Source organism: Capricornis sumatraensis, chromosome 7 (genome assembly GCF_032405125.1).
Source record: "Capricornis sumatraensis isolate serow.1 chromosome 7, serow.2, whole genome shotgun sequence".
Classification (NCBI taxonomy): Eukaryota; Metazoa; Chordata; class Mammalia; order Artiodactyla; family Bovidae; genus Capricornis; species Capricornis sumatraensis.
The window spans coordinates 69601749-69627914 of record NC_091075.1 but is presented as its reverse complement, the minus strand read 5'-3'; the positions used below and the strand labels follow the sequence as shown (position 1 = coordinate 69627914).

Genomic DNA, 26166 nt, shown 5'->3' with positions numbered 1-26166 from the left:
TTAGAGAGTGATGGCTGATATTCTGCTTATCAGTACACAGTTGAGTTTACCTATGAATTACTGAGAGACTGAGAATAGCAGCCAAAGGAACGAAGAGCCACCTGGCAGAGTCACGCACACTGTGACCAGAAGAAAGAGATTATTCTGAGAGTTATCTAATTCTTTGATTTCTTTCATGCTTAGGGAGTGTTTCAAGTGTGCAGAAATGAAAAACAGCAGAAGTCTTCCGGACCAAAACTTTGATTTTTCAAACCTGATGGCCAAAAGTGCAGGCATTTTTATTTGGCCTCATGTGTACATTATGAGTTAGAACTTTAAAAATGCCAGCTTTCCTAATATTTCTTTCAAGAATCAGGTATTGCTTCTCCTCTCCAAGTGTCTCCTGCTGGTTAAAGTCCAGGCTTCTAGGGATTTTGACCAGTCCTGCTATATAAGGTAATGTCATCATCAAACCCTGGGACTGAACAGTCTGTGTTCTCTAGTAAGACGTATTTGTCTTCACTGCCATTTGCAGAGAGGACTTCTTTCTGAGTAGTGGATGTCAGGTCACTCCAGGTAATGTTAATGTTTTTAAAAGCATGTAGAAGGAAGATGCCATTGATGATGGTGAAGAACCCACTCAAAGTCCCGATGACATCTCCGGCATTCATGCCATACCATTCTTGGAATAAGATGGCGGAGCAAGTCACCACCATGGATGTGAACAACACATAATAAATGGGAGTCACAAGAGATGTATTAAAGGTGTCCAGTGCTTTGTTGAGATAGTTGATCTGTGTCGTCACCGAAAGCACAAGTACAGCCAACAAAACAAAGACCAGGGGATGCTTATAAACGGGCTTCCATTCCAGTAGTTCTTTGATGGCAATTCCCAGGCCCTTGACAGAGGAAACTGAAAATGCTCCAATCAATGAACAGATTGATATGTAGACCAATATATTGGTCTGTCCTTTCTTGGGTGCCACAATCAAAATTAGTACCAAGGAGATCACAGTTATGATCACAGCAAAGCAGATAAATCCTGTTAGAAGGAGAAAAGAATTAGACTTTAGAAAATGCCAATAGGGTCAGGTCTTTGTGAAATCTTGTTAGTCATGAGTTTAGGAGCATAAGTGTTTTAGAAAGAGAACCATGATTAAATTAAAAACAGGAACAGCAACAACATGTTACTGCATGGCTTTTGATATCTCACAATGGACTTTCACAGACATATTTGAACCTCACAGACAACACTATAAGGTACAGCAGGTATTGCCCGATTGACTTTATTTTCAGAATGAGGAAGATGTCAAAGTTTGGGTTGGAATATATGCCTTTCCCCTCTCCAATTCCCATCTCTTCCCTTCATTCTCTGGAAGTGAAGCACGGACACAAAAATAAGCTGTGGCACCTTTTCAGAAGGCTTGTACTATATCTCAACCCACAGACAGGCTTGCAGGAAGCATATTATAATATTATTACAAACTCATGTGATGAGGAGAGAAAGTGGAGCAGAATTTGAGTGTCTCTTTCGGTTGAATTACAGACCTGGGTCTCTCAATTTCATTTCCATTTCATGCAGAGTAGCAACTTTCTCTTCTTGTGGGGCATGGATAACCATCACAGTTGATCCCAATATACTTAATATGCAGCCTATTTTCCCATGAATGTTCAACTGCTCATTTAAAAAGTACGAAGACAATATTGCACTGTGGGAAGAAGGAAAAAAAAAATCACTCTTATTTAATTATCTTTGGATTCCACAGCAGCTCAGTTGTCAGGCTGTGGTGTGAACCAGTCTATATCTCAGTCAACTGCTTGGAATATGCTACGGGACACTGAAAACCCCACTTAGCTTGCTTGCTTTATTTATGTGTGTGTGAAGTTTGTTATATATTACTAAATTTGTATTTAGAAAAATTTCTACCATTTGTCAAACTTTAAGATTAACATTTAAAAAATCATTGGTAGTTTGCTATTTTAAAAAAATTTCATGGGAGTATAGCTGATTTACAATGTTCTGTTAGTTTCAGGAATACAGCAAAGTGAATCAGCTATAAGTATGCATATGTCCACTCTTTTTTAGATTCTGTTCCCATATAGGCCGTTACAGAGTACTGAGTAGAGTTCCCTGTGCTATACAGTAGGTTCTGATTAGTTGTCTATTTTATATATAGTATATATATGTCAATTCCAGTCTTCCAATTTATCCCTTCCTCTCCCTTCACCTTCTGGTAACTGTAGGTTTATTTTCTACATCGGTACTCTGATTAGCTTTAAAACTCAGAAAAGATGATTAATCAAATCTGCTTAATTGCTTTTATATCTAAAACGTCATAATAGGCATTCTGTACACCTGAAAATTTCCCATGACCTTCTAAGAGGTCCCACTCAATTTGTTTTCAATTTCCCCATCTTCTTCTGTAAAGTCAAAGTAGAAGATATTTTTACATCTTACTGGCATGATACATTTAGAACATGCATGCTCATGAAAGCTTCAAAAAGAGATATAAGCCTAAAGCAGAATTAACTCTGCTCTTCAGGGCCAGTAGTTAGCTGGTACACACAAGTACAACCAAATGGCTTGTCAAAATACTAAAATATTTCCTTACCAGCTGCTATTGCCCTGATACTTTCACCTATCCAATGCTCCCACTGCTTTGGTTGCTATGGCCTCAGGAAGTTCTAGATTGGCACCACGATGGACACAGATTATGCCTTCCTGCTGTTCAACCACTAGGTCGGCTGTGGTCCCTTCTCCTTATGCCCTGGCACTCCCACCAGTGGGTAGGCCTAGTCATAAACCTTCTTCTAGAGGTTGATAATGGAGATAAAAGGGAAAGACAACAAACACAATAGTTGCTTAGTTACAAAATAAAACAGTTCATGGGCTCATGGAACACATTCATTTGGGATCATAATAACAATCAACTCAGATATATTAGATCCACTTTCTATTGACAGGAAAATGACTCCTGCTTGCAGGACTAAAAGAAACTAAGATGTCTCCAAATGGAAGTAATTCAGCATCAATGCAAGAGTTTTAGTAAAGAGCTGAAATTTAACCCAAATATCATGCTTTTTAAAGTCCTCTGATAACTATGGTCATTAACCACTATGACAAGAGAAAGCATAAAGAGGGTTGTGGCAATTTGTTCAGGCGAGAGGGGAAAAACTGCTTGGCTTCACTGAATCATCACAAAGAAAACACACAATTACCTCAAGTTTGGCAGGAAGACACTCCATTTCTTATTTCTACTGCTATTTATTGTGGAATCGTCTTAAATTATTTTTGTGATTTTCAAAATTTTGCTTCGATGATACGCTTAGTAATCTATTTCTTGTGGGTTATGTGAATCATGGTATTAAAATCTCTGCAGAAGCCAAGTTCCTTACTGCTCACATACCTTACAAGAACACTCAGAGCGCCCAGTGAGGTGACCAGAGTGGCAGGAGCGAACGCATAAGCTGCAAAATTCACCACCTCTCCTGCTCCCACTGGAAAGCAAGCAGCAGCGTTAATATAAAGGACAGGCACATGTATTCAACAACTGACACAGGCAAAACAGTAGTCTTTTATCCTGAAGACGCTCACATCTAATGAAAAGGAATGATTTAACTTCTTTTAGGGAAGGTGGGGAAAGTTTGGTATTAAAAGGTTCCAGATAAACCATAATTACCTGATGATGCAAACTCACTAATGCAAAAAGTGGTGACAGGGAAATATCTATTTTAAAAGACCTTCAATAAAGATTTTAGTTACTTTAGTACCAGAAACATAGTTGGTCACTCTGCTGAAATCTGGTAGAGGCAGGCTTTGAAGTGAGCAGAGAATTATTGTTTGCTCAAGAGTACCTACTATTGGGCAAATTAACAATAAAGCAACTTGTAAAATTAGAACACTTTCTAGAGGTGTACACTCCAGTCAGGGTTAGGCAGAGATACCCACAGGCCTGTGTAGTCAGCCAGCCCTGGATTGCAGGGGATCTACAAGCAAGTAACAGTATCTTAGCTCAAGTCCTAATAATGTGCTCCTGAAGGCCTTTTCTTATCTGAGCAACTCCAGACTTCCATGAGATAGGGAGATGCAATTAACTTTGAGAGCAATGGAAAATCCCTCTAAGAGTTGGGTTCTTGTATTGAGGGCAGATTATTCTCCTGGGTCACCACTGAATGCTTGCCCACAGAATGTAGTATTTCACACCGCAACTATGCCAAGCACATACTTCTTGTTGAGAGAGCTTCTGGAACAGATAAAAGACACCAGTACCCTTTTTCTTTTTCCCCTTGGCTGCTATCCACTCCACTCCCAGCCCCTACCCCATCCCCAGCCAGATCTGCAAGAGTAATCAGCTTCAAAACATCGTAAAAGAAATAGAAACATACAGAATGGAACAATTAGAAGACTGTGCATAATAGCAACAATGGTGGTTTTCTTGGAATCATAAGCAATGAAATAAAATTCATATTTTATGGCAAGATGAGAAAAATGTAAACATAATTTTTTCCCCCATTTGGGCCTCCCCTCTCCCCTTTAGTGTGTCTTGTGCATTAACCAGACCTCCTTAGCAGATATCCTTCCTCCTTAATCTTGAGGGGCCCACTACCTTCTTTGTACATGCATATCTGGATTGTGTAAAGTGTACATTATACAGCATTTAATGTACAGCCTCCTGTCTTGAAAAACTTATACAACTGTGCTTTGATCTCTAATGGGCAGAATAGTTTGCTGAGAGGCTGTTCTCAGGTTATAATTCTCAATTTGGCTTGAATAAAATTTTCCATTTCTTTTTTAGACTGACTAGTTAATTTTTCGTCAACATAAGCTTTCTTGAATATCTCATTATTTATATTTTTATCATGATAGCTTTCATGATGATAGCTTTAGGAAAATACTGACTTCATGAAGTACTGTGTGTTTGTCTCTAGGTAAAAATCTCTAATGTTGAAGACAGTGCTTTTCTCTCTTCAATACTTGTAGAAACCATGTGCATGGTGAGAATACAATTACAAATGTAGCCATGTAATATTCTTCTACTTTCTATTGCATAGGTAGAGGGTGGGAAGGTACGAGAAAGAGAGAGAGTAAAGGAAGAGAATCATCCAAGTATTTATTTGGAATCTTCCCAGTAGGGTCCCTGACAACAGTTACTCAAATGAAGTAAGAAAACAAATGTGGAAACATCTTAAAAATTGAAAAAATTGAAAAAAAAAGAAATTATTTTTATTCATCTTGTAAGCAGATAGGGTATGGGTTTCCCAAAGGAAAAGAATGAGATACAGCTTTTTGATGTAAGAGAAGCCATCTTAGGCCTAAGCTATTGTGTGCTCTAAGCCTGGCCAACAGTGCTTGTCCTTGAACAGGCCTCAGTAATTAATGATCTTAAAGGAACAAAAGGACAAACTGTTATCAGGCAAGAAAAGTAACAACAGTAAAGACGATAAATTGGTTGTAAAGACCGCCAATTCTGGTTCAGTGGAAAGGTTAGCCTAAAGTACCTTCTTGAGCTATTTTGCAGAATTTAAATCCCCTCCACCACTAGATCCATTTGAACCTAAGGAATGATGTTGAACTTGCCCAACCCTCATGACTTCTATAAACTAGATAGAAGCCTTAGCTTAGAATTTATCAACCTTCATCTCATTTCTATGTTGGATTCTCTGCTCAAGCCCTCCATGAGTATGCACATACTTTGAGCTTGAAACTTTCCCAATTTGCTGTTTGGGGAGACAGCGCTTTGGGAAAGATCCCCGGAATTCTTACCTGCTTCAAGTAACAAATCCTTTTTTCTTCTTGTCTTTGGTTTGGTTGTGTCTTTTGACACCCACCAAGAGGCAAAACCCAGTTTTGAGGTAACAAGCCTTTTAGATACCACCATTTGTTAAAAAAAAAAAGTTATCCAATTCTTTAAGAGAATCTCAAAAATACTGAAATGTTTTACTTGGTGCAGGAAAACTGATGGAAGTTTAAAGGCTGCAGAGGGACATGGCTGGCAAGTGTGTGAAACTACAATTTATGAGGTCCTTTCTCTGGAAGTTTAAGGCTTGGAATTTGAAAGAGTTCAGAGGAGTTAGCAGGGAGATATAAATCTGCAAAAGTGCTTGAGAGATAACACTGCCTTCTCTCTGGACATCACATTAATGAAAGTGCTTTCACCTCATACAGAGTCTCATTTAATCCTCCGGGCAAGTCTAGGAGGAGGGAGAATGCTGACAATCTTCATCTCCTCTCTGTTCAGAACTAAGCAGCCCAAGGGGACTTTCATTTATCCACGTTTTGGTCCTTGCTAGGAAAGTTACCCACTCTATGCAGCTAGAATAGTCACATATAGAATTAGGAGCCGGGGAAATGTAGGAAGGAAGCATTTTCATCAATTATTATGAGGAATAAAATACAAGAGGAGAAGTTTGTGATAAAATATAAGATTTCAGATGATAAGTTTTTTCCTGGCATTCCAAGACAGTATTGAGAACATGAGGGTGGGAGGAAGACAGAATAAAAATTAATTCTAAATTCATAGGACTTACTTTACATATAAGACATTATGCCCACACAAAAACTTCCAGACTTATATGCCAGCCTTACCAGTTGGATAAACTGATCAATTTGAACAACTGCATGTAATTTATTCAACATTTTGCAAGCAAACACCATTCTTGGCATTATGGACTCACTTGAGAGTAATCCTGCCCACCAGAGCCATTCCTTGAGGTAAGAATGTCCACCTTGTCCTAGGAAAATGATGAAAATAGAAATTAAGTTCTAAAGTGGAAGAAGAGGGTTTGGGGAATTAACTTCTATAAAAGGTACTGGAACATGGTTGGAAAAAGCAAGACTTAAGGCCTACTCAGTGTATCTCATCTTTTAGCTTACTTACTCAGTCATTTCTAGAGATCTAAAGTTTTCTTTATGTTGCCTTTGATTTCTACAGAAAATAAGTTTTCTTCATTTGCAGGAAAATTAGTCATGAGGTTTATTATCATCAACTCAAAAAAAAATGCAAACCTAAAAACTGAGAATTATCTTTTATTTGGTGGATTTGCTGAGGGCTTAAGTCTGGGAGGCAGCCTCTCAGATAATTCTGAGGGCCTGCTCTGAATAGGAAAGGGAAGAACCAGGATATATAGGAGTTTTGCGAAAAAACAAAAAACAAAAAACAGATAGTTGGAACATCAAAAGATTACTGTTAATTAAAAAAATGAATTTAGCACTTTTATTTGTATGGGAAGATGTAGGAGTCTGGCTCACTGGAATCATTCCTTCGGTATGCACCTTAACTATTTAGGGCCAGTACCGAGTGCTCGCCATCTTGAATCCCCTCAGGCTGCACTGTCTGCTGGTGGGGGCAGTCACTAATGCCTTGATGTCAGCAGTATCCTTTGTTTACTGATATGGAAGGTGACATTTTTTGTCTAAACTATTTATGCCATTCAGAGGTGTAGATCTCTCTCTCTCTTTAGTCGCTAAGTCGTGTCCGACTCTTGCGACCCCATGGACTGTAGCCTGCCAGGCTCCTCTGTCCATGGGATTCTCCAGGCAAGAATACTGGAGTGGGTTGCCATTTCCTTCTCCAGGGGATCTTCCTGACCCAGGAATCGAACTCAGCTCTCCTGCTTTGCAGGCAGATTCTTTACCAACTGAGCTATAAGGGAATAGAGAGAATTATAAGCCCTAAATGCTTTATTTTGGCCACAGTTACAGACAGAACCCTATAAATATTAAATTATATTGGTACCAAATGAAGACATTAAAGGAAAGAAGATGGTTGACATAAGAACTTTTGAAATTTTGGATAGTCAATGAGAGAATAACCAGCATTAGCCTGCTGGACTCTACTCTACCTTTTGGCACCACGAAACTGAATTTGTGTCAGTTGTCCTTCAGTCGCTCAGTTGTGTCTGACACTTTGTGACCCCATGGACAGCAGCATGCCAGGCTTCCCTGTCCATCACCAACTCCCAGAGCTTGCACAAACTCATGTCCATTGAGTCGGTGATGCCATCCAACCATCTCATCCTCTGTCATCCCCTTCTCCTCCTACCTTCAATCTTTCCCAGCATCAGGGTCTTTTCTTTGCAAAGAGTCAGTCCTTTGCATCAAGTGGCCAAAGTATTGGGGCTTCAACATCAGTCCTAATGAATATTCAGGACTGATTTCCTTTAGGATGGACTGGTTGGATCTCCTTGCAGTCCAAGGGACTCTCAAGGATTTTCAACAACACCAAAGCTCAAAAGCATCAATTTTTTGGTGTTCAGCCTTCTTTATGGTCCAACTCTCAAATCCATACATGACTACTGGAAGAACCATAGCTTTAACTATACGGACCTTTGTCAGCAAAGTAATGTCTCTGCTTTTTAATATGTTGTCTAGGTTTGTCACAGCTTTTCTTCCAAGGAGCAAGCATCTTTTAATTTCATGGCTGCAGTCACCATCTGCAGTGATTTTGAAGAAAATCAAGAAAATAAAGTCTGTCACTGTTTCCATTGTTTCCCCATCTATTTGCCATGAAGTAATGGGACTGGATGCCATGATCTTCATTTTTGAATGTTGAATTTCAAGCCAGCTTTTTCAATCTCCTCTTTCACTTTCATCATGAGGTTCTTTAGTTCCTCTTCGCTTTCTGCCATAAAGGTGGTGTCATCTGCATATCTGAAGTTATTGATATTTCCTGGCAATCTTGATTACAGCTTGTGCTTCATCCAGCCTGGCATTTCACATGATGTACTCTGCATATAAGTTAAATTAGCAGGGTGACAATATACAGCCTTGACGTACTTCTTTCCCAATTTGGAACCAGTCTGTTGTTTCATGTCCAGTTCTAACTGTTGCTTCTTGACCTGCACACAGGTTTCTTAGGAGGCAGGTAAAGTGGTCTGGTATTCCCATCTTTTTAAAAATTTTCCACAGTTTGTTGTGATCCACACAGTCAAAGTCTTTAGCATAGTCAATGAAGCAGAAGTAGGTGTTTTTCTGGAATTCTCTTGCTTTTTCTATGATCCAGCGGATGTTGGCGATTTGATCTCTGGTTCCTCTGCCTTTTCTAAATCCAGTTTGAACATGTGAACTTTCTCTGTTCATGAACCGTAGGCCTAGTTTGGAGTATTTTGAGGATTACTTTGCTAGCACATGAAATTAGTGCAATTGTGTGGTAGTTTGAACATTCTTTGGCATTGCCCTTCTTTGGAATTGGAATGAAAACTGACCTTTTCCAGTCCTGTGGCCACTACTGAGTTTTCCATATTTGCTGGGATACTGAGTACAGCACTTTCACAGCATTATCTTTTAGGATTTGAAATAGCTCAGGTGGAATTCTATCACCTCCACTAGCTTTGTTCGTAGTGATGCTTCCTTAGACCCACTTGACTTCACATTCCAGGATGTGTGGCTCTAGGTGAGTGATCACACCATCGTGGTTGTCTGGGTCATTAAGATCTTTCTTTGTATAATTCTTCTGGGTATTCTTGCCACCTCCTCTTAATATCTTCTGCTTCTGTTAGGTCCATACCATTTCTGTCCTTTATCGAGCCCATCTTTGCATGAAATGTTCCCTTGGTATCTCTAATTTTCTTGAAGAGATCTCTAGTCTTTCCCATCCTATTGTTTTCCTCTATTTCTTTGCACTGTTCACTTAGGGAGGTTTTCTTATCTCTCCTTGCTATTCTTTGGAACTGCATTCAGATGGATATATCTTTCTTTTTCTCCTTGCCTTTCAGTTCTCTTCTTTTCTCAGCTAATTTGCCATTTCATCTTTTTGCATTTCTTTTTCTTGGGGTTGGTTTTGATCACCACCTCCTGTACAATGTTATGAATTTCTGTACATAGTTCTTTGGGCACTTTGTCTATCAGATCTAATCCCTTGAATCTATTTGTGTCTAGTCTACTGAAAAGGACAAAAACCTTTCCTAAGATACTCAGGGAATTATCTTCCCACTCTTGTAATTTTTTACCTTAACCACATGAATTAACCACCTATTTATGATTTTTTCCTTACAAAATTTGCAAATAACTAAATTGGAATATTAAAATATGATTTCATATGCTGTTTTAAAAAAACAGTATCAGAAATACTTTCTCAGCCCTTAATTAATAATTGAGCATTCTAAAGTCTGGTATATTATTATTAACCTGTATGAGACCATATAGACACTCAAACATATAGTTTCTAGTTTTTTTCTTATCATTATATAAAAGCCTTAAATATTATAAACATCCAGGTATGTAAATCTAGGTTGAATTCTTATTCACTCATTTTTCTTTTTTTAAACTCTTTTACTGTATAGGCCATAATGCTTATATTAGATGTGTTTAATTCTTTTTTTAAGACATTGAAATATACTTGATTTATAATTTTGTGTTAGTTCCAGGTGTACAGCAAAGTGATTCAGTTATACATATATATTTCAGATTAACTTCCATTATAGGTTATTACATGATAATGAATGTAGTTCTATATGCTATACAGTAAATATTTGTTGCTCATCTATTTTAGGTACAGTAGTTTGTATCTCTTAATATCATACTTCTAATTTATCCTTATTTATCCCCTTCCCTTTGGTAACCATAAGTTTGTTTTCTATGTCTGTGAGTCTGGTTCTCTTTTATATATATATATATATATATATATATATATATATATATATATATATTCATTTGCATTATTTTGTAGATTCCACATATAAGTAATATATATTTGTCTTTCTCCGTTTGACTTAGTATTACATTCTCTAGGTGCATCTGTGTTGGTGTAAGTGGCAAGATTTAATTCATTTTTATGATTGGGTAATATTTCATTATATTTATATATCCCATCTTCTTAAGCCAATCATCTGTTGATGGGCACTTGGGTTTTCTACATGCTTTGGCTTTTGTAAATAGTGCTGCTTTGAACACTGGGGTGTATATGTCTTTTCAAATTAGAGTTTTTGTCTTTTTGAATATATGCCCAGGAATGGGACTGCTGGATCATATGGTAACTCTAATTTTAGTGTTCTAAGAAACCTCCAATCGTTTTCCATAGTGGCTGTACCAATTTACCTTCCCACCAACAGTATGGGAGGGTTCCCTTTCCTCCACACCCTCTCCAGTCATTTGTCTGTGGACTTTTTAATGATGGCCATTCTGACCAGGGTGGGATAATACCTCACAATAGTTTTGATTTGCATTTCTCTGATAATTAGTGATATTGAACATCTTGTCATGTGTCTATAGGTTATATGAATGTCTTCTTTGGAAAAATGTCTATTTAAGTGTTCTGGCATTTTTTGATTGGGTTGTTTGTTTTGATATTGAGTTGTATGAGCTATTTGTGTATTTTGGATGTTAACTCCTTGTTGGTCACACTGTTTGCAAATACTTTCTCCTATTACATAGGTTGTCTTTTTTGTTTTGTTGATGGTTTCCCTTACTATGCAGAAGCTTTAAGTTTGATTAGGTCCTATTTGTTTAGTTTTGCTTTTATTTTTTTGCCTTGGGAGACTGATATAAAAATATTGCTATGATTTATGTCCAAGAATGTTTTGCCTATGTTCTCCTCTAGGAGTTTTATGGTGTCACATCTTATATTTAGGTCTTTAAACCATTTTGAGTTTATTTTTGTATGGTGGTGGTGAAGTCGCTCAGTCGTGTCTGACTCTTTGCAACCCTGTAGACTGTAACCTACTAGGCTCCTCCGTCCATGGGATTCTCCAGGCAAGAATACTGGAGTGGATTCCCATTTCCTTCTCCAGGGGATCTTCCTGACCCAGGGATCGAACCCGGGTCTCCTGCATTGCAGGCAGACGCTTTAACCTCTGAGCCACCAGGGAAGCCCTTTGTATATGGTGTGAGGGAATGTTCTAATTTCCTTGATTTACATGTAGCTGTCCAGTTATCCCAACATCACATATTGAAGAAACTGTCTTTTCTCCATTATATATTCTTGCTTGCTTTATAATAGAATAATTGACTGTAGATGTGTGGGTTATCTCTGTACCATTGATCTATATGTCTGCTTTTGTGCCAATATGATGCTGTTTTGATTAATGTAGTTTCATTCACTTCTTAAGATAAATTCCCAGAAGTAGAATTATTAGATTTTTAAGATGGTAACATTTTAAACTTTCCCAAATTTCTCTCAGGAAAATTTGTACCCATTTATATTGCTTCCAGCAATGTTTGAGAAAGCTATTTATTTCTCAAATTCCCTTAGCAGCATAGGGCATAATTTTTTAAAGAAAAACCAAATCTTGTTAAAATAGTAGGCAACAACTCTGGAGCCCATTGTTACATAGTTGCTATCCCTTTGGATACTAGTGAATTAACATTTACTTAAGTATGTTTATTGGCCACTTACAGTTCTTATTCTGTGAGTTCCTTGTTTATGTGCTTTGTCTTTCTCTGTTAGGTACTAATCTTTTTCTTATTAACTATTGTTGTTGTTTAGTCACACCTAAGTCACATCTGACCATTTTGAGACCCCATGGACTGTAGCCTGCCAGGGTCCTCTGTCCTTGGGATTCTCCAGGCAAGAATACTGGAGTGGGTTGCCATTTCCTTTTCCTGGGATTATCAACTATAGTCACTCTATATATTGTGGATCCTAACCACCCTTTGTCATATATTTTGAAATTTTCTTTCCTACATGTCATTTCCTTTTCAGTTTCAGTTAAAGGTGTTTTCAAGTAGGATTTCTTTTTGGTCTTTCCAGATAATCTCTTTCTTCATAAAGAATTGTTTCCTCCTTTATCTTTATGCTTAGGAAGACTTTCTTTTAGGATTAAAAAATTATTTTAAATTTAACTTAAACTATGTGAAATCTATTGTGAAAAATGGTATAAAGTAGAACTCTTACATTTTTCTCCTCTAGTTTTTGCCAGTTGTCTCTATACTTTCGATTGAATAATTCATCCTTTCTCTAGTGGACTGAAATGCCACTTTGAAAATTGTGTAATAAACTGCTGCATGGACTTACTCGATTTTTCAATTATCTTTTATTTTGTCTACCTTTTTAAATGCTAAACTATTTTAATCAGTGTCCTCTTAATAGTACTCTTCTATAAACTGTGTAATTCATAACCATTTATTATCTTCCATGGATCTTAGAACAATATTTAGCTTTTTAAAGACATTATTCTTGATAAAAATGAACAGAAAATTCATGGCTAATGAAGGACAGTCAAGTAGAGCAAACAGCTTCTTAAATGTCACTGCAAATAGTAACCTAATTCTAATGCTATCCATTTATTGACCTGACAATACTTACTGGGTGCCAACGTCTATGTTAGGGAAGGTTCCTGGCTTTTGTGAATCTACTATTGATAAACAAGCCTGTTGACAACAAGTAAATAAACAATAAATGTACAATGACAAATTATTCCAGGGACAGTGAAGGAAACCCTTAGTGCAATAATAGCAGGGGTGGAGGTGAGTGAGACCTTACCAAAGAGGATGGTCAAGAAGGCCATTCTGGAGTGGTTATAGTTTAGTTGAAGTCTGAAGGATGAGTCACCAAGTGACAGGCAGGGAGAAGAGAGTTGCAGGCAAAGGAAAAGACCTTGAGGTGGGAAGCTGTCCCAGCCATGCTGTGCTCAGTCATTTCTGATTCTTTGCTGTCCCCATGGACTGTAGCCCACCAGGCTCCTCTGTCCATGGGATTCTCCAGGCAAGAATACTGGGGTGGGTTGTCATTTCCTACTCCAGGGGATCTTTCTGACCCAAGGATTGAACCCCTATCTCTTGAGGTGGGAAAGAACTTGGTAAATTCCAAGAGCCAGAGAAAAGCAGGCGGCAGGGAGGGTAGCAGAAGATGAAGCTAGAGAGGTAGCGTGGGACACTTTAGGCAGGAGGTGAGGTCAGAGATTGTACAAGCATGTTTGGATTTTACTCTGTGTGCAAAGAAAACCCCCTAATGTGTTTAGCCTGATCTGACTTTAAATCCTGAAATCTCAGACTAAGGAGGAGAAGGAGGTGACAGAGGATGAGATAGTTGAATGGCATCACTGACTCAATGGGTGTGAGTTTGAGCAAACTCCTGGAGACAGTGAAGGACAGGGAAGCCTGGCATGCTGCAGTCCAGAGGGTCGCAGAGTCAGACATGACTTAGCGACTGAACAACAACAAGGTTATGAGAGAATAATTCTTTCCACACACTAAACCTCTTGAGTTTCAGTCTCACCCTAAAGGAGACACAACTGGTTCAATCCTGGAAACTGCTGAGAACAGAGATAGGGGCTAAGACAGAGACAGGGAAATTCTCTGAAATTCTCATAGCACTGCGGTCTTACAATAGGATTATCTCTGCAATTAGAAACTTGAATTTGTTAGTTGCATTTGTCTCTTACCAGCTCTAGTGACACCCTTTTTGGCCAGTTGCAAGAGGCCCTTTTTTTTCAAGATGAAACTGGAGCCAATAAAAATACTGGAACTTATTGCCAGTACCAGGCCTATATAAAGGCTGTATTTGTTCTCTGTATTTGTAGAAACACTCAGGTTGGTTATGCTGGAATTCAGGTCCCTGTAGAGGACAGGAGAAACCAGCAGCTGTGACACACGTGTGATCTCACACCAAGCCTGGGAGGCATTTGGGCAGCTCAGGGACAGCACATAGCCTGGAAAAAGGGAAAGAGGGAGATGTCAACCGACAAGAGGGAGATGTCAACCAACGAAAGGGAGATGCATTAACATTTTCTTTCTTTATCCAAGAAATAGAAACTTTCTTTCTCTACTAATACACTTTTTTACTGCCTGATGGGCAGTCTCCAGCACGTGATCCATGGGCTGGCAGACACATTCTGCTGGGCTCACACACACAAGTTCTTCACAGTGTTTGCAAAGTGCTTTAGCTGTCATCATCTAAGCATGACAAACTTCACATCAAAGTCTGGATTCCTCTTATTGAATGGAAAGTCTAGCAATACTTGGTTCTCTGCTGGAGCATCAAGGAGCTGTGCGCACTGGCTTGGGCTCAGCAGTTCATTATAGCCCCCTCCCTGGCACATCCACTTCTCGCCATCAGTGTGTTTCCCAGAAAGCATCAGTGTGTGTATAATGCCCGAAAGTAGGAAAGAGCACAGCAACCCCACCAGACTAGAAATCACCACGTTACAAGAAACTGAGCTAACCCACTTGATGTGCATTTCAGAAAATGTGTTTAAAAGTGGGTCTTGTTTTCTAGACCACTTTCCCCATAAAGAATAATTTTTCAAGTCTAATTCACTTCCTCCTTAATAAAATAGACTCTAATAGAAAAATGAATTAAATATCAGTTGGCATTTTTTTTCTTTCCCTTGAAGAGGATTCAAATAAGCATGTAAATCCACTGAACCAGACCCATTATTATAACTGCCTTTTTTTTGGAGGGGGGAGGAGCTAAATACTAAAACACAGAATGAAAACATTTTATACTGTTTAAGAGATTTTTATAATCTATTCTCCATTTGAAAAGCTGCCAACACAGTGACCCTGTGACTAGGTTTTCTATCTTCTCAACTTTTTTTTCCATTTGAAAGACATATTTTCCTAGCGTGACTTGCCCTGAACAAAAATGCGCAAAAACAAATTTTAGAATTCAGTGAAATAAAGTCAGCTTTACATCTCAAAAATCTTAAGAAAGCACGTAAACAACAAAAGATAGTTTGACTAAATGTTGTCTTAGAAACAAAACTTTAATAGTGGGATCTGTGCCTCTGGGGCAAAGCAGTATGCGTGTGTGCGTGCATGCTAAGTTGCTTCAGTCATGTCCAACTCTTTGCAACCGTCTAGACTGTAACCCACCAGGCTCCTCTGTCCATGGGATTCTCCAGGCAAGAATACTGGAGTGGGTTGCCATGTCCTCCTGTAGTGGCTTCCCAACCCACAGATCAAACCTGCACATCTTTTGTCTCATGCACTGGCAGGCAGGTTCATTACCACTAGCACCACCTGGAAGCCCTAGAAGCAGTATGAGTTATGTGAATTTTACCACACATACAGTTGAGAAACAACTATTAAGTTCAAGTCTAGCAAAAGGTAAAATAACTGAATTCAGTTTTTTCATGGTTATTCTTTATCTCTGTAATTTGAAAATGAACCAACTTTGATTCAGAGATATAGGATAAATTCTGAGACAAAACTTCTAAATATTCCAAGGAGAATTACATTACTTCAGGGATAGTTTACCGTAACTGAGGAATTTTTCAGGCTGGTTGTTTTAGTAAGGACTACTGCAAATTTTCACATAAGCTAGCCACAAGCAATATAGTCCTGGACACTGTTCATCTCATCTAACCCCCAATTCCTACCAAAGTAATTTTTAGTAGTAAGAATTTTGATTACATGAATTTTTGTGAAAACACCTGACTGAACTGGACAGAAAATTCCATGGCTGCATCAGTATCATTTACTATGTAGTTAACATAACCATTCCAAAACTTTATCTCTGGAAACAGTGTGGGTGGATCTCATTCCAGTGAAACAATACTCTTTCTGAACTGTTTACACAGCAAAATGTTTCCAACATTTTAGGGGGCGTGGGGCAGAGGATGATAAGGGAGCGCAAATAATCTTTGTTGCCTTTTGTAAGTTCTCATTGTAAATGAACATTAATGTTGCATGTTTTATGGCAGGAAAAATAATAAAATCTTGTCTAGTTACTGACCTTAGAACTTAAATTGTTTTATGTTTGGGGAGCATATGAAAGAGGGAGGCCACGGCAGATATGAACGAATGAGGGAGTGACGGGTGGGTAGGTGGGTATGGAGTGCTGCAGGGCAGGAGTGGAGGGATGGAGGAAGTGGAATATGTGGGCAGGGACACTGGAGGGTTTCAGAGCAATTAGAGATCTCAGAATTGAGGTAGCTTCTTAAGATTATAGTAAGCAAAATAATTCTCCAGGAGTTTAATCCAAACGTTATCTAACACAGAAAATCTATTACATTCCTTCTTTTTCATTTTAATAGACACTGCCAATAGCCCTATCAAGTATCTAAACCAATTTATACTCCTGTCAGCAAAGAGCATGTATCATTTCTTTAATGTTATGTTGTTTTAAATTTGAATAACATTTAGGAAATATGTGTCAGTTATAAAGAAAAAATAATATACACCAATGTATCAACCACCTAATTTAAGAAATAAAACATTACCCCTCAAGGTAACAACTAATCTGATTTTCTGTCTAATAGGCCTTGCTTCAAAAAAAATGATTTCCTGGGACTTCCCTGCTAATCCACTGGTTAAGACTTGGCGGTTCCACTGCAAGGGACATGGGTTCAATCCCTGCTCAGGGAACTAAGATCCTACATGCCATGGGGAATGGCCAAAAGAAAAAAAAAAGAAAGAAATTTCCCCTATAAGATTATCTTTAAATAATAAATTGTTTTATTTTCTTCTTTTTGCACTTTCTAAAAATGTAATCATATAGTATGCATTCTTTGGTGATTGGCTTGCTTTTGGGGTTTATCATTCTGATGCTTTGACTGTAAGGTTTCCTTTTTTCCCTACTGGTCTGTAGAATTCCACTTTATGACTATCTCACCAGGAGTTTTTCTATTTTATAGTTTGTGGACATTTGGGTAATTTGCTGTGTTTTTGTTTTTACAAACAGTGCTGCTAACGTTCTCAATTATGTTAAACCAAATGAAGTTGATGATATTTGACAGTTTTTGACTCAACAGAAAATAGCAGTTTCATATGATTCAACTTAAGATGTATCTTCTAGGTACAGCTGTGAATGTCTTCTTACACACACTTAAAAATTTAACAACAAAGTCAAATTTTCTATAGGATTATTTGCCTTTTCCCACCTTAAACTCCATTACTGATTGTCTATAATCTTGGGAAAGTTGAGTCATTACTCTTGACTTCAGTTTCTTTATCTCTCAAATGAGGGAGTTTGACTCAATGAGTCCAAAGATCCCTTCAGTACCTTTGGGTTTGATAATAAGCTATCTTGGTTTCCAGAGTAATTTTCTTATAATTCTGGTAGTTCATAAATATCGCTGATGGACCAGCTCTAAATTCATAGGCACTTGTATCTGGAAGATATCTTAAAGAAACTGATGCCAAGATATTAAGTGACTTGGCAAAGTCACGTAACAGCCAAAATCAGGGCCAAATAATCCAATTCCCAGACTACTATTCTATTTCAGAAACATAAGAACAAAAAGTTCAAATAAAATCAGTTAAAATTTATTGTTGTTTGTACAAAGATGAAATGCTTCGAATAGCTTTTTCAAGTCTTATTTGTCTATAAAGAATAATTTGGGGCTCCCCTGGTGGCTCAGTGGTAAAGAATCTGCCTGCCAATGTAGGAGACACAGGAGGATCCCTGTTCCTGGAAGATCCCACATACCTTGGAACAACTAAGCCTGTGCACCACAACTATTGACCTTGTACTCTAGAGCCTGGGAGCTACAACAACCGAAGCCTGAGCATCCTAGAGTTTGGGTTGTGTGTAATACAGCAATAGCTGACTGATAGTGGTGGTTTGGTGGTTTAATCGCTAAGTTGTGTCTGACTCTTGCAACCCCATAGACTGTAGCCAGCCAGGCTCCTCTGTCCTTGGGATTTCCCAGGCAAGAATACTGGAGTGGGTTACCACTTCCTTCTCTAGGGGATCTTCCCGAGCCAGGGATCAAACCCACATCTCCTGCCTTGCAGCCATATTTTTTTACTGCTGAGCCACCAGGGAAGCCCCTAGCTGACTGATACACTTGCCTGTTTATATTAGCGCAGGAAAGAATGAATGAGATCTCTTCTGTCTCCTACAATTTATTCTCCAAATATCAGCCAGTGTGAATCAGATTACATCACTCCCCTGCTTAATTCCCCATGATTTTTCATGGCAGTTATAACAAAATTTAAATTTCTAATTTTTAAAAAGCTTGATATGTTCTGAAGCTTGCTCACCTCTGACATTACATTGCATTACTCTCTCACTCATTCCCTGAAACAACACTTTTCATTCTCTGATTCAATATCTTTTTATTGAGTATCTACCATCTGTCAGGCATTTTCTAGAAGCTGGGGTTACAACTGTGAGTAAAGTAAAATTCCTGGGAAAATAAACAAGTGAACTAAAAACTACAGAATATGTTGACTGCCATGGAAAGGAGTAAAAGCAGCATAAAGGAGCATTTTTTAGGAGAGAGCACTGAATAGAAAAACCTCTCTGCTAAAATAAATGCAAACACCCAGATGTGGGAATTTACTTGAGGAGGGTAAAAGGAAGTTTACTAGCCAGGTTGGCTGATGAGAGAAGAGAGATGTTATGAGATGAGGCCAAAGAGTAGTAAGACATAGGCTCAGGTGAAATAAGTCTTTTGTTAAGTCCATCCTTTTGTGTCACTTCTCCTTCCAAAATTCTACAATGGCTTCCCTTTCCATTCGGAAAAAATCCAAAATCCCCACCACAGTCTAAAATGGCCTATAGAATCCTGCCTCCATGTATCTCTGTAACCTCATTTCCTAATTTTCTCCCTTCTTTCTTTAATAGGCTTAATTTCTTCTCATCTTAGAAGCTTTTAAGTAAGTAGCCTCCACTTGTTACTTAGTCCTAGTAGTGGCTGGTATGGCTAACTCCTCTTCACTCAACTCTCACCTCCTTAGAAAGACCTTCTCTGCCTTTCCAACCTAATTTCTCACTTTCCACTGTACAATTTAACACTGCCAACCAAACAAATGTCCTCTTACAGCTTAATTATGGCTTTGTAACGACACTGTATATCCACAGATTTCATTTATTCAACAAACTACCATGTGTGTGCTAAGTCACTTCAGTTGTGTCCAACTCTCTGTGACCCTAAGGACTGTAGCCAGCCAAGCTCCTCTGTCCATGGGATTCTTCAGTCAAGAATACTAGAGTGGGTTGCCATTTCCTTCTCCAAGGGATCTTCCAGACTCAGGGATTGAACCCGCATCTCCTGTGTCTCCTGCATTGGCAGGCGGGTTCTTTACCACTAGCACCACCCGGGAAGACCAAACTACCATACAAGGCACCATGTTAGGTAACCATTCATCAACACTTAAATTCTTATTATACTTTCTGTGTGCCCAGCCTGTTCTAGGAATGTGGGAGACAGTGATCAACAAGATAGGTAAACAGGTCTCTGTTCTCATGAAAACTGACAATTTTATTAAGAAAACTAACAAAAAGACAATAATAATGAGGGTAGAATAGGAATGAGAAATAATTTGGAGCAGAAATGGAGAGAAAATTTGGAGAATGAGAAATAATTTTGCTATAAACTGGAAGTTTGGAAATAAACTGTGATAGGATTGGGTAAGAAGCCCATTATTTCAATTAATCCAAATAAAATTGAGCAGATACTGTTGATTTTTTTAAGTTAAAAATTTGTATCTCTAAACAAGATCATCCCACTATCAGTATTTCTGGAAGCCAAATACTCTATGAGGACTGTTGACCATCAGATTTCCTACATAAACTGCTGCAATTAATAACATATTGTTTTCTGAACAACCTTTAGTGAAGATTTTTACTAGCTTAGAGCACTTAAATTTCCGCACTTAGAGCACTTAAACTTGGAAAAAAAAACTTATGCTTTTAACTTTCTTGTAGAAATCTGGAGAAAATCTATTTTAGTGTAATATAAAAGAAGCTATATTTTATATAGAAAATACAGCTTGCCCTGCTAATAAAAGTTATATTCATTTGGTGGAATTTTGAGAAATGTTTATGATACGGTTTTTTTAAGAGTAAAATCTCAGAATCATTAACATATACCATTGCATCCAAGAGGCCAGAGAATGCAGATGGGCACCTACAAAAAAACAAAGTCTCAAATAATTTTGTACTTGGTTTGATTCCTAATTATGAAGACTTATTCAATTATTTGGGCCTCTAGGCCCAGACTGTCTTGCAAATCTCTCTGTTCTATTAACAGAACCTAGGTCAACGTTTGACACATGGGACCTAGGTCAAGGTCATTTGAATATATGAACAAACGAAAAATGGATCCTTTACTCCATGTCAGGTCAGACTCTGAAGTGTTTGCTTCATATGTAGTCCCACCTGCATCTACTCCTCAAACTCTAAACTGTAGGAATTATTCTCAATTTACAGATGAAGAAAGACTTAAGGAGGGTATCATAGCTGAGAAGACTGCCTGTGAGCTCAGTTGCTTCAGTCATGTCTGATTCTTTGCAGCTCCAGGGACTGCAGCCCACCAGGATCCTCTGCCTGTGGGATGCTCCAGGTAAAAGGACTGAAGTGGGTTGCCATTCCCTCCTCCAGGTGATCTTCCTGATCCAGGGATCGAACTGGAGTCATCTGCATTTCCTGCACTGCAGGCAGATTCTTCACCACTGAGTCACCAGGGAAGTTTCACTGATAACAATTCTGGTTTCTCTCAAGTCTTTTCCCCCAGCTGTTGTTCAGTCTCTCAGTCGTGTGCTTAGTTGTGTGTCCAACTCTTTGCAACCTCATGGACTGCAGCACGCCAAGGTTCCCTGTCCTTCACCATCTCCCTGAGGTTGCTCAAACTCATGTCCATTGAGTTTGTGATGCCCCCAGAGTCCCACACAATTAATTACCACAGTTAACCCTTGGTATTAAACATGGAGGGCTTCCTTGGTGGTTCAGAGGTAAAGAATCAACCTGCCAAAGCAGGAGACTTGAGTTCCATCCCTGGATTGGGAAGATCCTTTGGGGAAGGAAATGGCAACCCACTCCAGTATTCTTGCCTGGAGAATTCCATGGACAGAGGAGCCTGGTGGCTACAGTCCGTGGAGTCACAAAGAGTCTTACAGAACTTAATGACTAAAAAACAATGATTAAACATGGAGCGTGAACATTTCTTGTTGGAACTAAATATATGAGCAAAGCGGGAAAATCATCCCTAAGTTCAAACAAGCAGGGTAATTCACACATCCTCCTTACAGATCCTTGGGTAAACAAGGGTGGATGTGTTAGTAACAGTCCGACTTACTGGTTTAGGAATTCTTTAGACAAAGATTGACTATCTAGAAAATAATTCTAGATACTACTGCCTTCAAAACCACTTTCAAAACTACAACTTTCTAATAGTTTGTGAATTGTTCAGGCATTTTACTCTGTGTTCGTTCTTTCTCTTCCTGGCATCGTTCTGACTCGTTCACTGCGTTCTGGCTTAAAAACAAAACAAACAATACTTCTCCACATTAAGGAATAAGCTGGGAGAGGCAAGGAAAGAGAAACTCGGGGGGATTTGCCCGCAATTTTGGGAAGGTAGAGTTCTTGCCACGCCTCTCTTTGTCCCCTCCCTCTTTACATCCTTACTGGGTAAATCAGAAATCAGCTTTCCTCTGGACTCTGTACAAACTGAAAACTGTGATTTCTCCTGATACAAACTGTCCGCCCGCGCCCCCTCCCCGCCTGCCTGGTCCCCAGGTCCTTAGTTTCATCCCGAGTTACATGCCCCTTCGGTACTGAAGTTGTAGAAAGCGCAGGAGCAAAGGGCAAGGGGCGGCGCCCTAAGACTTTACCCGAAGAGGGTGGGGGCAGAAACCCAGGCCACAAAGCAGTGAGAAACCAACAAATGATCGCGCCCAGTTCCGGTCTCGGCTTAAGCAGCCAAGTGACTCTGCAGCGAGTCAGACGCGAGGCTACTGAGGTTGGAGGCGTTTTCACCTCTCAAAGAAAGAGGAGAGAAGTGGGCAGCCCAGCCTTGTCCAGCCTCCTCCCCCGAGGGTGTTCAGGGCGGCTGACCCTCTACTGTTCTTGAGCTTCGCCAAGCCAGCGCTGTGCGCAAGACTGGACGCCCGCCGGGTCCACGGCCGCGCCCTCTGCCCACGGGATGACGTCGACCACGGACTCTGGAAGTGAGTCTGAGTCAGTGGAAGCGTCTTTCTCGGATGAAACTTGGGAGTCTTCCCACAACACCCTGAACACCCCGTCAAGACACTCAACTCTTCATAATTTACGTGGACCTGTCTTCTGGAGTGGGAGTGGGAAGCCACGTATATCTTGTTCGACTCAGGCATTCCCATAGAGTCTGGCATATTGTTGGCACCAATAAATATCTGTTGACGAGCTGAGTGAATGAATAAATGTATGCATGAGTACGTTAAGAGTCGGCGTTTCCCTTTCTAGACTCCACAAGTACCCGCGACCGCCCGCCGGGTCTCATGGCCACCCGGACGCCAAGTCCTCCGGCCCGGAGCAGACACTCACCTTCTCGGCAGGGCTCTCCGGGCGGCAGCCTCACCTGTGCCCCCATGGCCCCCGACGGGGCTTCCCAGGCGCAGAAGCTCGCTCCTCAAGGACCCGGTTTTCTCCAGCTCTCCATGTAACCGCGTTGGGGCAGAGCTGCGGGGTCTCGGACTGCGGCGCGCAGACCCCGGCCCCGGGCAGCCTCAGCCAATGGGGACGGCGGGGTGGGGCCTCCGCTAGAGCCACGCCCCCGAGCCGCGAGGTTGGGTGCTGATTCCCACAGAGCGGGCGGAGGCTGCAATCCGCCCGCGCAGGTACCGGTGGTGGGTGTGAGGACGCCCCCTGGGGACCGCAGCTGGACCCAAGCAGAGCAGAAGCACAGGCACACTTCGCGGGGTAAAGCGTCTCTCGGAGCGTGGAACTCGCCAGGTCAACTCCCGGGGAATTTTGTGACGTAAAAGTCTGTGCTGAGGCCCCCTTCAGGCTCCTCCCTGGTCGAAATGCCCTCTGCCGGGGGATTCTGAGGGCCAAGCTTTGGGTGTTCGCGGTTTTGCAGGGAAGCTGTGGCCCCTGGGATTCTGCTCTGATTACCAAGTAAAGTTTATTCTGGCGGCTTGAGAAGAGAGTTTGTTGTTTTGTATTATTATCAGCTTTTCCCTAAGTCCAAGTTATGACCAACCTAGATAGTATATTCAAAAGCAGAGATATTACTTTGCCGACTAAGGTCCGTCTAGTCAAGGCTATGGTTTCTCCAGTGGTCATGTATGGATGTGAGAGTTGGACTGTGAAGAAGGCTGAGCGCCGAAGAACTGATGCTTTTGAACTGTGGTGTTGGAGAAGACTCTTGAGAGTCCCTCGACTGCAAGGAGATCCAACCAGTCCATTCTGAAGGAGATCAGCCCTGGGATTTCTTTGGAAGGAATGAAACTAAAGCTGAAACTTCAGTACTTTGGCCACCTCATGCAAAGAGTTGACTCATTGGAAGAGACTCTGATGCTGGGAGGGATTGGGGGCAGGGGGAGAAGGGGACGACAGAGGATGAAATGGCTGGATGGCATCACCGACTCGATGGATGTGAATTTGAGTGAACTCCAGGAGTTCGTGATGGACAGGGAGGCCTGGCGTGCTGCGATTCATGGGGTTGCAAAGAGTCAGACACGACTGAGCGGCTGAACTGAACTGAACGTTTATGTTAGTCTTACTTTTCCATGCATATGTAGGCACTTTATGTGTATTAACTCGTTATATCCCATAACATAGTCTGTTAACTCCTAGTTTACTGAGGAGAGATCAGAGGAAAAGAATGAGATTAAGTAATTTAACCAGCTATTCATTGGAAGGCTTGGTAGCAGGTCATTATACAGCACGATATGGGTATAATTCCTGGTAAAACTCTCACCACAGGAATGGGGTGCCTCTGTGCTCTGGGGCAGGGAAGGAAATACTCTTGTCTGCCTATCTTGCCTTTGCTGTAGGTAATCATGGGCAGTGCTATTAACTTTGTTACCTAGGAGTTGCATAGCAGAGGCTTGATCTTGCTTTTCTTGTTCTTTGAGTGAAGAGTTTAGATCAGCGAACAAAACAATATAAGGTACACACTTTCACATGTGATTGCCTTGGTGGAGAAGGAATAGCATGGGGAGGTGAAAGTTGGAAGGAAAGGAGATTTATGCCAAACTTGGATTGCTGTAAAGCTTTGATTTCTATTTAAACGTTTTGTTTATACCTTGGAGTTGAAAATTTTACCTTATCAAAGATTGGTGATGATAGTCAACATGGATCTAAAGTACTATTTATTTATTACTTAGTTAACTGACACATATGTAGCATTTATATGGACAAATATTCTGAGATCTTTATGAATATTTGCTTTTTAAATTATCATAATAGATAGAAACTATTCTTAACCCTCACCTACAGATAACAAAAGGGAGGCACACAGAGATTCAAAAACTTGCCTGTGAACATATAGCTAGTAAGTGGTGGAGCTGGGATGCTACCTGAGGCCTCAGAGTCTGTGCTCTTAACCCATTTGCTAATTGGATATTTAAAAAAAAAATGAAAAATGTATCTTTGAGATGATATATAAATCTAGATCTGCAACTATTGAGTAGTTTTCTTCCTGATTATAGATCACATTTTTCTGCTTTTTTAAATAAAATTTTTATTATTTATTTATTTATCTTTGGCTGCACTGGATCTTCATTGCTGCGGCGGTCTTTCTCTAGTTGTGGAGAGTGGGGGGTACTTATTGTGGTGGCTTCTCTTGTCGCGGAGCATGGGCTCCAGGCACGCAGGCTTCAGTAGCTGAAGCATTTGGGCTCAGCAGTTGTGGTGCACGGGCTTAGCTGTTCCCAGGCATGTGGGATCTTAGTTCCCTGACCAAGGACTGAACCTGGTTCCCTGGACTACCAGGGAAGTCCTTGAACATGATATTTAAAATTCATGATTTATTTCTGAATCTAAGCATCATTTTATGACTTGTATTGACAAGCAAACAGTACAAAGTTTCTCCACATAGAAATTGATAAAATAATCTATGATGACTCAAGTCTTATTTAACTTGGCACTGCTATCAGTAATACACAACCCTCTCTCCTCCGTGATAGGTTCCTTACCTACTCTGAATCCTTTGGAGCCCTTCTATATTTAATTATGTTGTTTAACTAGAAATTTTGTGGGTTTCCCAGGTAGTGCTAGTGGTAAAGAATCTGCCTACCAATGTAGGAGATGTAAAAGACACAGCTTTTATCCCTGGGTGGGGAAGATCCCCTTGAGTAGGAAATGGTACCCCACGCACACACACACCCCACACACAACCAGAAATTTGATACTCTAACAGTAATTATTAATTAATAGTGAACTCCAGGACCTTTTAGTAAATAATACCTTAATAGTTGTCATAATTGATGTTCTAATGTATGCTATACCTGTTGGAAGAGTTTTGTGTAGAATATCTCTAATTACCATTAAGTGATAAAAAGGATCCCTTCAACTATCAACTATACTGATAAAAACAAACACTTGCTAATTGGCAGAGCCAGTGTGCAACTCTACATTAGTTTGACTCCAAAGTCTGTTC

General features: G+C 39.9%; 1 protein-coding gene across 1 annotated transcript; it reads right to left on the bottom strand.

Annotated features, from left to right (window-relative positions):
* Window positions 1-404: 404 nt before the first annotated feature.
* Window positions 405-23206, bottom strand: NIPAL1 (NIPA like domain containing 1). The gene is made up of 6 exons (XM_068975603.1): window positions 23106-23206; window positions 14299-14565; window positions 6655-6711; window positions 3387-3477; window positions 1528-1688; window positions 405-1021 (listed from the first exon to the last, which is right to left on the bottom strand). Exons 1-6 carry the CDS (start codon window positions 23149-23151, stop codon window positions 405-407), a joined length of 1239 nt encoding a protein of 412 aa, XP_068831704.1. The 5' UTR covers window positions 23152-23206.
* Window positions 23207-26166: the final 2960 nt, after the last annotated feature.